General features: G+C 40.2%; 2 protein-coding genes across 3 annotated transcripts; one reads left to right on the forward strand and one right to left on the reverse strand.

The window, feature by feature from the left end:
* Positions 1 to 975: 975 nt before the first annotated feature.
* On the forward strand, positions 976 to 7,421 carry lmf2a (lipase maturation factor 2a). Its single transcript, XM_056388163.1, has 14 exons — positions 976 to 1,187; positions 2,378 to 2,631; positions 2,721 to 2,749; positions 3,002 to 3,195; positions 3,384 to 3,562; positions 3,851 to 3,989; positions 4,175 to 4,303; positions 4,404 to 4,509; positions 4,656 to 4,752; positions 4,963 to 5,145; positions 5,389 to 5,557; positions 5,642 to 5,753; positions 6,122 to 6,230; positions 6,370 to 7,421. Exons 1-14 carry the CDS (start codon positions 1,094 to 1,096, stop codon positions 6,769 to 6,771), a joined length of 2,196 nt encoding a protein of 731 aa, XP_056244138.1. The 5' UTR covers positions 976 to 1,093; the 3' UTR covers positions 6,772 to 7,421.
* On the reverse strand, positions 7,160 to 10,853 carry miox (myo-inositol oxygenase). 2 transcript variants are annotated; one of them, XM_056388165.1, is made up of 10 exons: positions 10,698 to 10,850; positions 10,506 to 10,586; positions 10,042 to 10,122; positions 9,476 to 9,638; positions 9,320 to 9,387; positions 8,899 to 9,008; positions 8,489 to 8,556; positions 8,298 to 8,347; positions 7,858 to 7,970; positions 7,160 to 7,777 (listed from the first exon to the last, which is right to left on the reverse strand). In XM_056388165.1, the coding sequence occupies exons 1-10, from the start codon at positions 10,782 to 10,784 to the stop codon at positions 7,669 to 7,671; spliced, it is 930 nt and encodes a 309-aa protein (XP_056244140.1). In that variant the 5' UTR covers positions 10,785 to 10,850; the 3' UTR covers positions 7,160 to 7,668. The 2 variants fall into 2 exon arrangements, with proteins under 2 accessions (XP_056244140.1, XP_056244141.1); XM_056388166.1 differs by lacking the exon at positions 10,042 to 10,122 and having other exon boundaries at positions 10,698 to 10,853.
* Positions 10,854 to 11,321: the final 468 nt, after the last annotated feature.

The raw sequence follows: 11,321 nt of genomic DNA on the forward strand, positions 1-11,321 counted from the left end.
ATGTCAGAAATGAGCTAGAATCTAAATCTCCCAGAAGCTGTGGCGATGCGTCCAAGTTTATTAAACCCAGGATACAAAATGGAAAAGCAGCAAATCTCACATTTATCAAATTTTTTTTGTCTATTGATTAATCAGTTAACATCTTGGTCAACATGCTAAAGAGCACAATCACATTCTTATTGGGGACCTTTACAGTGTTACATTGGTCGATTTCGACAATTAATTTCTTAATTGAATAAACTTTTTTTTTTTTTAACATTTATTAAATGTCTATGGGTTTAACCAAAGATTATCTCTACAAGTTATTGGTGCGTGCGCGCGTTTTGTTTTTGTTTTTGAGGCGTTCAAAACATAGGAAAGATTATTTTCTACTTCCAACATCAAAATAACGTCCATGTCGGAAAATATTAAATTATTTTTAAAATTCCCTTTTCATCACAAAACACGAGTACTTGCCCCTTATTCTCGTTATTTTACACATATTTATGTAAAATAGCAAGTCAGATCATGGATGTAAGTTGCACTAAGTATGAAGTGCTGTAGTTTGCTTACACACAGTTGGGTTACTTGGTATCGATATACTTTATACTTTTACGAACGATCCGTAGATTGGGAACCTCCACTTCAAGCAGGTCAAAAAAGTAAAACGCCGATGTCACAGTTATGCATTAGTATTACCAAACCAATAATGTTGTATTTGATAATATGGTCACATGGGACATTTTGTTGATACTAAAACATAGACTTTTACCTGAGTAAGAAGTTGAATGCAGGACTTTTACTTGTAATGGTTTATTTTACATTAATATATTTGTAGTTTTAAACTGCTCCAATGCAACAGGATGAGTGGTGATCAGAAAGTCTACTGACATCACACATACGTTTCATCCGATGTAACATGAACGCAGCATAACGGTCCAAACGAACTGCAGCGACATCTCGAGGTCGTTCAGGTGAACTTCCGCTACGTGTCCATCGGCTACGTTTAATCCCCGCTGCCTGCGTCCCATCCCATCCTGCCGCAGGAACAGGACGCGGCAAGTCAGTTAGCGGTAAAAGTGGCGGCTGTCACGACCAGCATCTCGGCTTAGACATGGGGGAGATCATTCTGCCGCGGCGCATGTTCCTCTGGTGCATGGCGGCCATATATCTGGCTGCTTTTGTTTCCTTGTATGTGCAAATACCAGGTGAGACCCTCAACTCTGCTACCTGTGCGAGAGCTAGCTTCCCTAACTTCACTGCTGTGTGTTAGCTTGTTAGCTGGGAACTTAGCGCTAAGGCTATTCTGTCTTCCTCCCTTTTTCAAGCTCTCACTTGTGGTGAAGAGCCGCCTGGAAGTTTCTGTGGGCTGCAGTCAGAAAGACTTCTCTGCTCCTGGGAAAATACGCGAGCTAATAGCTGCTGAGAGAGACCCAACCTGTTGTAAAAGACGCTCACATGTCTTTTACCACAGCACCCACAAACCTTAAAAGTTCTGCTATTTGCCCAGAGGAAGCTCAGAAGACGTCGCCCACGCCCGCGTGTTAAAGGAAACTGTACATTTGGGATACACATTTATTTAGTTTCAGTACCAACATCATTTTTGTAGTGTACGGTTTTCAACTATGTATTCTTAGTTCATTTTAGGCCGAGCCACAAATGTATATTAGCTGCCTGAGATTACCAATGAATATATTTTGAGATAAATGACAGTGAGATTTTTAGTGCATATGCAATAAAGCACAAACTCATAAACTACAGTATATAAAACTATGAAGCATGCATACTTTGTTTTCCCATGCAGAGTTGAAAAGAATAGTCGATTAATTGATCAGGAAAGTAATCGTCAACTTTTTAACAATTGATTGATTGATTCATAATTTCAATGATTTTTCAAAAAAGAATAGTGGAACAATGCCAAATATTGTCTGTTTCTAGCCTCTCAAATGAGGTTATTTCCTGCTCTCCTTTGGCATCGATCAGTGTAAACTAAATATTTCTGGGTATTTGAATTTTTGTTTAAACAAAATAAGCATTTGAGGACAAAAATTGAAATGTATCTACAGTAATTTTCTTTGTACAGGTCTGTTTAGCTGTAGTCATCGCTGGCTGGTCTGTGCAGGGCCAACCAATACTAGTGATTGATGAAAATAAATAAGTGGTGAAACTGAGCACATACTTCCATACACTGCACAAGGGATGACTGAGTGAAAAGAACTAAAACAGAATTAAGGAACATCCTTTGGAAGAACAGTGTTAATCTCTTCAGTAGATGTCCTGAAACTTGGAGACTCGCTGCTTTGCTGCATTGAAGCTGTTCTGGTATCTTGCGGTGGCCAAGCACATTACATTTAATCTTGATCTGTAGCATGGTTTACATGTTTGTGTTTATTCCCAGGTCTCTACGGTAATGACGGGCTGTTGCCTGCTCGTTGGCAGCTGCGATACAGCGGTAAGCCCCTGGTGGAACAGCTGCTGTCCTCGCCCACCCTACTGTGGCTTGGACCTCGGCTCGGCCTGGACACGCAGACTGCCATGGAGCTGCTGTGTCTCATAGGGGCGGCACTGAGCCTTGCTGCCACGCTGATGGAAGCTCTCCGAGACAGCGTGGTGTTCTTTTGCCTCTGGGCCTTGTACCTGTCCATGTACCAGGTGAGTTTGTATCAGCTGTCCTTTTTTTAATTTTATTTTTTTTACTCTCACAATATTTCCATGCTCTTAAACATATTTGTTTGTTTCAGGTGGGCCAAGTTTTCCTCTACTTCCAGTGGTGAGTGTTATGGACAAAAAGATAAAGCAAAGATGTTTATAGTTGATTTGTTTTTTTTTCATTTGTACATTACTTCTATAAACAGCAGCTGGAAGAAGGAGCCCAAGATGGTTTTGGCATTTTGCCGATATCTTTATGTCATGCTTGGTATAACATCATAGTAATGTTTGTCTTGACTACAGACATTAAAGTAAACTAGAATGACAACTCTGGTTTCCCTGTCCTCTTTGATGCCTGTTCTTCTTTGGACAGGGACAACCTGCTTCTAGAGACTGGGTTCCTCTGTATCCTTGTTGCTCCACTGACAATAATCAGAGGGGCAAGAGCGGTCAGAGAACATGATCGTGTAACTTTCTGGCTGATCCGCTGGCTGCTCTTCAGGCTAATGTTCGCCTCTGGTGTGGTGAAGCTCACATCACGTTGTCCCACATGGTGGGGTCTTACAGGTATGTGTGAGCGTCTGAGGTATACTGTAGTGTGCATGTTTTGGGGATGTGAATCTTTGGAAGAAATCCCATTACTACTGTTGAAACATGCAGTTTAACTCCTCCAACATCTAATTACTGATGTTAATTCTCGCCAGTTATCTGTTCTGTGCATTTTTTAAGTTTATTTTTCACTGTGTGTTGAACAGCTTTGACATATCACTATGAGACTCAGTGTATTCCCACGCCACTCGCCTGGGTTGCCCACCAGTTGCCAGTCTGGTGGCAGAAGCTAAGTGTGGTGGGAACGCTTGTCATAGAGATCGCTGCACCTCTACTATTCTTCAGTCCGCTACGTAGGCTCCGACTCGGGTCTTTTTACTTGCAGGTGGGTAGAAATTCAAGTGCTACATTTGATTTTTGTAATTTTTTTATAATTTGTTTCTTTCTTTACTTTGCTGACTGACAATCAGCTTTAGGTTTATTTACATGTCTTAATACATAATTAACTTCTGGATTGTACAGTGGTTAATTGTTGCACTACTATATTTTCCCACGCACGTCTCTTTAGCCTGCAATTAACAGGATTGCTTGTAAAGTGTTGTGCTTCTAAAATTGCCACGTTGTTGTGTGCATATTGGCTGATCTGTTTTTTCTTTTTTTCACCCTTGTGTAGGTGCTTCTGCAAGTGCTCATCATTTTGTCTGGAAACTACAACTTCTTCAACCTGCTGACATTGGCGGTCTGTCTGTCTCTGCTGGACGATCAGCATGTACACTTCTGGCTACGCAAAACAGACAAGACCAACAACAATGGTATGATACACATGTGTACCAGTTTTTAAATCTTAGGATTACTTAAACATTAAAGTGTGCATGTTACACATGGTACACATTTGTTAATTCAAAGTTTAAATTTGCACCTGAACCATTCTAGCATGGTTTACTTACCAGAGTATCACCTGTTTTTCTTAGTTTTTTTCTCTGTCTGTCCTGATCAGACTCCAGGCTGTGGTCGTGGCTGTGTTACCTGCTGGAGTTGTCAGTCTGGTCTCTCATGATCTTTGGAACAATTATATGTTTTGACCTGCAGCTGGATAAAACAAAGAACGGCATCTCCTCCAGGACAGGTGTGTGTGTGTGTGTGTGTGTGTGTGTGTGTGTGTTCATGTATGTGAATAGAAGAGATTTGCATTGTGCAGTTTTTCGTTTACGTTTTTTTTCTTGCAGCATTCACATACCACCAGTTTAACCAGTTTCTGAAGACTGTCACAATCCCCTGTATCTGGATTGGGGTCCTCTCTCTCACCTGGGAGATGGTCGCAGCTATGTTCAGGTAAGACTCTCCTCAGTGTGCAGCTGGGAGCTTGATTATGTGGTCTGTTGCATTTACTCTACTGCTTGATGTGGAGTTACCTTGTTATTGAAAATGTGTTAGTGTACAGCAGAAGTAGAGATATTGTATTCCATGTGTTTTTGTAGGTGTGCATGTGTCTGTGGTTTCCTGAAGAGGTTTTGTGGAACCGTTCAGTGGACGGTGTTTGCTGCTGCCACTGCTGCCATGTTCGCTGTCAGTCTGGTGGGTAGTAATGTGTAGTAATGCTTGAGCTTCATATCATGAAGCTGAAACTTCATATCACTATTCAGTTGAACACTATAACCAGTCAGTAGTGTAATGTCCTAATCTGGCTGTTATCTCTTGGATTCTAGCATCTCTGTGTTGGTGCAGGTCAGAATATAAGTGTTTTCTCTCATGTCATCACTTCCTGACACTGTTTTTCACTTCTAGGTGCCATTCACCTACATAGAGTACGACTCCAATACTAGATTATGGCCAGGAGTGCGTCGGGCCCATGAGCTAGTGAATCGTTACCAGCTGGTCAACTCATATGGCCTCTTCAGAAGGATGACAGGCGTCGGGGGGCGGCCAGAAGTTGTTATTGAGGGAAGCAATGACGGAGTCACTTGGATGGTGAGAGAAATAAGTTATGATTGATGATGGTTCAAACAAGCTGAAAATATGCCTGTGAATGACTCTTAATGATCACACTGCTAATTTGATATAAACTTGCTGTATAAGATGATTGTAGTTTCTAAAATCTGTAATTGTACGATAAAATTACGGAGGCAGTATTGAACAATTTCATAATGAATAATTGTGCAGACTCACTGTCTTTATATCGGCATGTTTTTTTTTTTTTTTTTTTTCTTCCAGGAGATTGAGTTTATGTATAAGCCAGGAAACCTTAGTGCACCTCCACCTGTGCTGACACCTCACCAACCTAGGTTGGACTGGCAAATGTGGTTTGCTGCCCTTGGGGCTCATACACAGGCTCCATGGTTCACCAGCCTGATGTACAGACTGCTGCAGGGAAAGAGAGATGGTACGCACCGTCACAAAGCTACAGTTAATTCATTCATTTATTTAACAAGCATATCTCTTTAAAGCTTTGTTTCATGTTCTGCAGTTATAGAGTTGATCCAGACAGATGTATCTCAGTATCCGTTCCACCAGCAGCCTCCTGCCTACCTCCGAGCCCACCGCTACAGATACTGGTTCACTGAACCAAAGGCTGACGGGTCAGTGCTCTCTTTCTCCTTTTCCCTCCCTCATACATTGAGTGTGCGCTAAAGTTTTGTTGCAATTTTAAAATGATTTTAAATACGCATGTTTCAGTTAACTTCATTTTTCCTGTGCAAACATGTCCTCAAAATGCTGGAAAATGACTGTTATGTATGTTCTCTATTATATGAATAGAACACAAGGTTTGATTGTACTGTACTTAGTTCATTGTTATACACTGCAACTTTCCTGCTTGTCATGATGTTGTCTCGGCCTGTTCAAGTTAGAAAAACAATTTTTTTTTATCCCAGTTTCATTTATAAGTCACAAGCCTCTCACACACAAACTGCAGGATGTTAAGAGTTTGGCTGGTCTTTGTTGGCAGTTCTTACCCACAGCGCTGGTGGAGGAGGGTCTATGATGAGGAGTTCTATCCCACTGTGCACCTGGGCAACACTGTCCTGGAAGGCATGCTCAACCAGTATGGACTCAAGGTAAATGCCTCTTAAAAATACGTATTATCCTTACCCATAAAACTTTCATTATTATCTGTGGAAAACATGGAGAGAAAATGTCCCTTTTCATGCTGTAATCTGTTACAATACCATAATATCGATTTTAATTTGTCTGTAGGACAAATCGCCTCCACGTGTATCCAACACCACTGTTGCCCGGGCAGTGAGGTGGGTGCGCTCTCAGGTCAGAGGTGTTCCTACCCACACACTAATCTGGACCCTCATTGCCTGCAGCGCCACCTTCTGTCTCCTCCAAGGATTGCGAAACAGGAACAAAGGGAACTTACTTATTGATTCGGCCGCTGTGACTGTGAACAATCACACGGAAAATCGTGAGAAGTCAGACGAACAGCAGGCAGTGGAAGAGGAGGAGGAAGGTGAAGACAGCGAAGATGAAGTGGAGGAGGGTGAGGGGGAAGAGAGGGACACTGTTAGTGACAACAACGAGGGTGAGGAACAAGATGAGGAAGAGGAAGAGGAAGAGGAAAGAGATGAGCTACTCCGAAAGACAAAGCTTTAATAAAGATGCAGGTAATCCCGTAGGGACTGTTATCACCACCTGCCTTTATAAAACATTAAGAAAATGACCAAAGAAATTGTTCTTTGTATATTTCTATTTGAAAAAAAAGTTTATTTGCCTTATATCACCTACACTTTACCGCAGTACTTTGTTCATATATCAGCTGTCTACATCAGAAACCAATGGCCTAATCACTTTGGGTCATTGGTTTTAATTCAACACATATTGCCAGGTGTTTATATATTTTAAAACCTCGTTGGGTCTGACTTTTATGCTGAACTCATAAGTGAAATATAATCATAAGATCAAATCATGTTGAATGACAGTAGAGAAAAATATAGAATTTAAAATGTAAGGTGGGTTCAGTCTTGTTCATGTTACTATGCCACTGTGTGTGTGTGTGTGTGTGTGTGTGTGTGTGTGTGTGTGTGTGTGTGTGTGTGTGTGTGTGTGTGTGTGTGTGTGTGTGTGTGTGTGTGTGTGTGTGTGTGTGTCTCTCTCACTGTGGTCACTTGCCTCTATTGCTGTATGTAAAGAACTAAAACAACTCTGCACTTTCTTTTCCACAAATGTGTCTTTTGTTTCAAAAATGAAAACATTATAGTACTTTAAAAATGTTTTTATAAGATTAAAATCCAATAAAATAAAAATGCTTTTCTGTAAATTTTTTTTGAAACTGTATAATAATGGTGAGTTATATATATATATATATATATACACCTGTGTAATTTCAAGAACTTGTCAGTATACACAAGATAAAATATTCAGTTACTCAGGATATATTCTGAGTAGTTTGAAACTTGATAGAACTATATTCATTGATAACGAATGTGTGTACAGGAAGTCCAGCTATAGTATAAATCAACAGTATGTCGAATCATTACAGAATTACACATTTCACCACTTCAGTATTCCAGGACAGTACTTGTCGATCAGAGACTGGTAGTAGGGCTTCAGCTTGTCGACATCGGGAAGATCAGTGGTCTTTGTGTACAGGTCGAATTTACTGTGGAGAGGATGGAAGATGCAGCTTCAGGTCAAAATGGTGAGAAGGATAATGTGAATATGAAAGAAGAAGATATTCACTTGAACTCTTGGACCCAGGGCCGCGTACGCAGGTCTTTGTCATTGCACAGGTGCATGTAGTCTCCATGGGAGTGCCAGGGGTAGAACGAATGGAAGCGAATCATGTACAACCCCTGTAGAGAGGCAGAAAAAGATCAAGGTGTAGAAACATCTACATATCAAAGTGCCTGAATACTTATGTCAATGTGATATTTCAGTTTTTCCTTTTTAACAAATTAACTAAATTTCTAAAATTCCTTTTTTTGTCATTATGGAGTATTGGGTGTAGATTGATGAAGGAAAAAATTATTTTAAACAATTTTAGCTCAAGACTGCGGCATAACAAAATATGAAAAAATCGAAGGGTTGCACTGTATCTGACCAGTCAAGACGTGAGGGATACTTATAACAGCTTTCACTCCTTCACATTTAACAATGATTATTTGTAATAACTTACTCACCTCCTCTGGGATCGAGCAGTTGTTGAACTTCATAACTCTGTAGAGATACTCTAAAGGCAACAGTGCAGGGGTTCAGGCACTTCAATGGCAGTACACAAATTATTTCAAAAGTAGTGATGGATGGATGGATGTGTGTGTGATGTGTTACAGCTGGGATTATTTGTGTGTGTGAATATGATGACCTCCCCTACCATCATGGCCCCAGGACATGAGGACATTGTTGAGTCCACAGTTAGGTTCATAGATCCCATATTCTGTACTGAAGAGAGAGAGAAAAAAATCAATCGGCTCCCTGCACATTAAAACAACATGGCTATTGTTTTCGCTAATAGTAGTGTAGCAGAGCAGATTTAATGACATTACATTCAAAGACAAAACGTCATTGTACTTTGTTCCATTCATTAAAACTGGTGGATTATTGACTACACACATTAAATCCTGAAGTAAATTGGTTAGTAAAATGTTCAGGTCAAATTTGACATAAAGGAGGGTTAAAGAAGTGACTACTGTAAGGGATGGGGTGCATATTTAAATTAACCAGGATAACCAACAAAGAGAGCTTCACTCACAGATGTTGATAAACTAATATGAGAATACCAACTTGTAGCTGGGGTTTTTGTCATCTGGATTATCCAGGAAGGTGTTGTCTCTGAACACGATTGAGTTTTGATGTTTGCATCCCACAGGGAAGGTGTCGCCCACTACAGCCCACTGTAGAGTACAGAGACACAAACAATTAATTATATCTATCATATATATGATATAAAGTTAGATGGTAATAATGCTAACCCCTTATCAAAACATAGTTTAAATGTGCCTCGTATAAAGAGACAAAAAGATTGTAAAAAGAGTAATAAAAACAACTGAGATTATTGAGAAGGCTTGAAAATGCTTAGAAGAAGACAATAAAAATAAATCTAAAAAAGGGTGACATTAAGGTCAGAAATTGAACTATTCCTCAGTGAGGTTGTTCATGATGGAGCTTCAATACCATCTTTCCCTGGGTTGAACCTGTCTCCTACCTGGGGTTCATCCCAAAGAGCCATAATCTTCCCAACATCATGAATCAGACCCACCAACTGGAACCAGTCTGAGGACGGACAGTAAATACAGATACAGTATTTACCAAACTTACAGTACAGCACGTATACGTGTGTTTCTGTTTCCCTGTATGGTACCTTTGTCTGGGTGTGCTTGGCGGATGCCCTCAGCAGTCTGGAAGGCGTGGAAGGAGTTGGGGAAGTCCACATCAGGATCAGACTCGTCCACCAGCTGGTCCAGAGACATGATGGCATCCATCATCCCCATCTGAGCGTGGTTGCAGCTGGTCCATTCAGAGTGCTGCAGGGAGGTAAGAGTCACATCATTACTGGGGAGGTGTTTGAATTGCTTAATGTTTACTCAAATGAGTCCCATCTACTGTATGTGTTTCTGAGAGTAACCATATGTGTGAACAGAAATAGAAGACTTGTGACCACATATTCTCTCTTTCAGTAGCACCAACATCTTCCAATATCCCACAAAGGCCTGAAAACAAACCCAGAGTAGGTCACCACAGCTGGATCTCCTTCAGGTCGCTTATATAAAACAGGAAAATGTCCCTGTGTAACCTTTCGGAGATTTGAAATCAGGTCAATTAAACAACGTTTGTTCCAAACAGAACTTTAGCTTTCACTTCAGAGGACCAGATGACATTTGTTTGCTCAGTCTGACAGGATCACCCGCTCACTTCAGATTCGCTCACCTTATGCTTTACAAAGTCCAGGGTTTGGTTGGTGTGCATCAACTTATATGTGCTGAAGACACGGTCAATAAGGCTTCCAGTCTGAAAAACACATATATGATACATGCCAATACACTTACAGCAGCATTACACTTAACCTTGTTTTATAAAATAAAGACCGTGTGAAATCAAAATGCATTTTTGCATAGGATGACATGAACTGCTTTTTTGTGCCACATATGACAACAGCCAACCAGTGATACTGGACGTCTGCAATGTCTGCATTACTGTCAAAACTTACTATGACTCAGTAATGTTTTGAAAATAAAATGAAATTTTGGTATATTGCAAAACTGTGGATCAGAGAAGGTACATCAGTGCAGGCTGAAGAGGTGAAGCAAAGCCCCCCTCTTTGTAGCTTTGACACTTATTTAATGTAGCATTAAATAAGTGTCATGTGCTGAAGATAGGCTTTGAATGCTTACCTCAAAGTTTCTGTATTCTTCCTTCTCTTTGTGTTCATTCTTCTCCAAATTTGGCCGATATGCCAGAGATGGGTCTGGACCCTGCATTTGAAATAACAACGAGAGCAGAAAACACCTTCAGGCTTTACATAGATGCATAACATAAATGCTTATACAATTATGAAAAAATTATTTCAAAAAATGTATCCATACAATGCTGATGACCCTCATGGCTGACAGATGAAATCTTTGCAGCTGCTGTGTTGTCCTTTGGAGCTGACTGCACGCTTCCCTGCCCATATATACCCTGCCGGTTTAAACAATAATGTTTTTGACCTGGACTGTAGGCGTACGTACAGGGTACACCAATGTCCAGTCACACTTTAACCAAACCTCACCTAATGGGGTACACTGTGTTCAACCTTGGCTTTGAGTATGTGTGTGTGTGTTTGTGTGTTTGTTTGTGTGTGTGTGTGTGTGTGTGTGTGTGTGTGTGTGTGTGTGTGTGTGTGTGTGTGTGTGTGTGTGTGTGTGTGTGTGTGTGTGTGTGTGTCCATCCCAGGAAGAGTTTTTTTTAATAATCAACAGGTTTTCTGTTTGTACTGATGTAGAATGACTCAGTAGTTCTTTGTTTCATACTTTAATTGATAATTTTAACCATATCATATATTTTATTATTAATGTTATTGAACATTATTATTATTATTATTATTATTATTATTATTGAAAAAAGCACTTTTACACTATTTCTTCAAAACCTGTGTACTTGTCACATACAGTTTGTTAAGTACACCTGTTATCTATATTTTGACCTATATGTACTGTATATCTACACAC

The sequence above is a fragment of the Seriola aureovittata genome, chromosome 10 (genome assembly GCF_021018895.1).
Source record: "Seriola aureovittata isolate HTS-2021-v1 ecotype China chromosome 10, ASM2101889v1, whole genome shotgun sequence".
Lineage (NCBI taxonomy): Eukaryota > Metazoa > Chordata > Actinopteri > Carangiformes > Carangidae > Seriola > Seriola aureovittata.

Bases quoted from the DNA above. Each gene is read 5' to 3' on its own strand.
- lmf2a (XM_056388163.1), top strand. From the start codon at position 1,094: ATGGGGGAGATCATTCTGCCGCGGCGCATGTTCCTCTGGTGCATGGCG. The intron at 5,146-5,388 runs GTGAGAGAAATA...TTTTTCTTCCAG, and splicing joins ATGACGGAGTCACTTGGATG to GAGATTGAGTTTATGTATAA. The intron at 5,558-5,641 runs GTACGCACCGTC...CATGTTCTGCAG, and splicing joins GCTGCAGGGAAAGAGAGATG to TTATAGAGTTGATCCAGACA.
- miox (XM_056388165.1), bottom strand. From the start codon at position 10,784: ATGGGCAGGGAAGCGTGCAGTCAGCTCCAAAGGACAACACAGCAGCTG. The intron at 9,639-10,041 runs GTGAGCGAATCT...ACCTCCCTGCAG, and splicing joins TGGACTTTGTAAAGCATAAG to CACTCTGAATGGACCAGCTG. The intron at 9,009-9,319 runs GTAGGAGACAGG...TGTACTCTACAG, and splicing joins CTCTTTGGGATGAACCCCAG to TGGGCTGTAGTGGGCGACAC.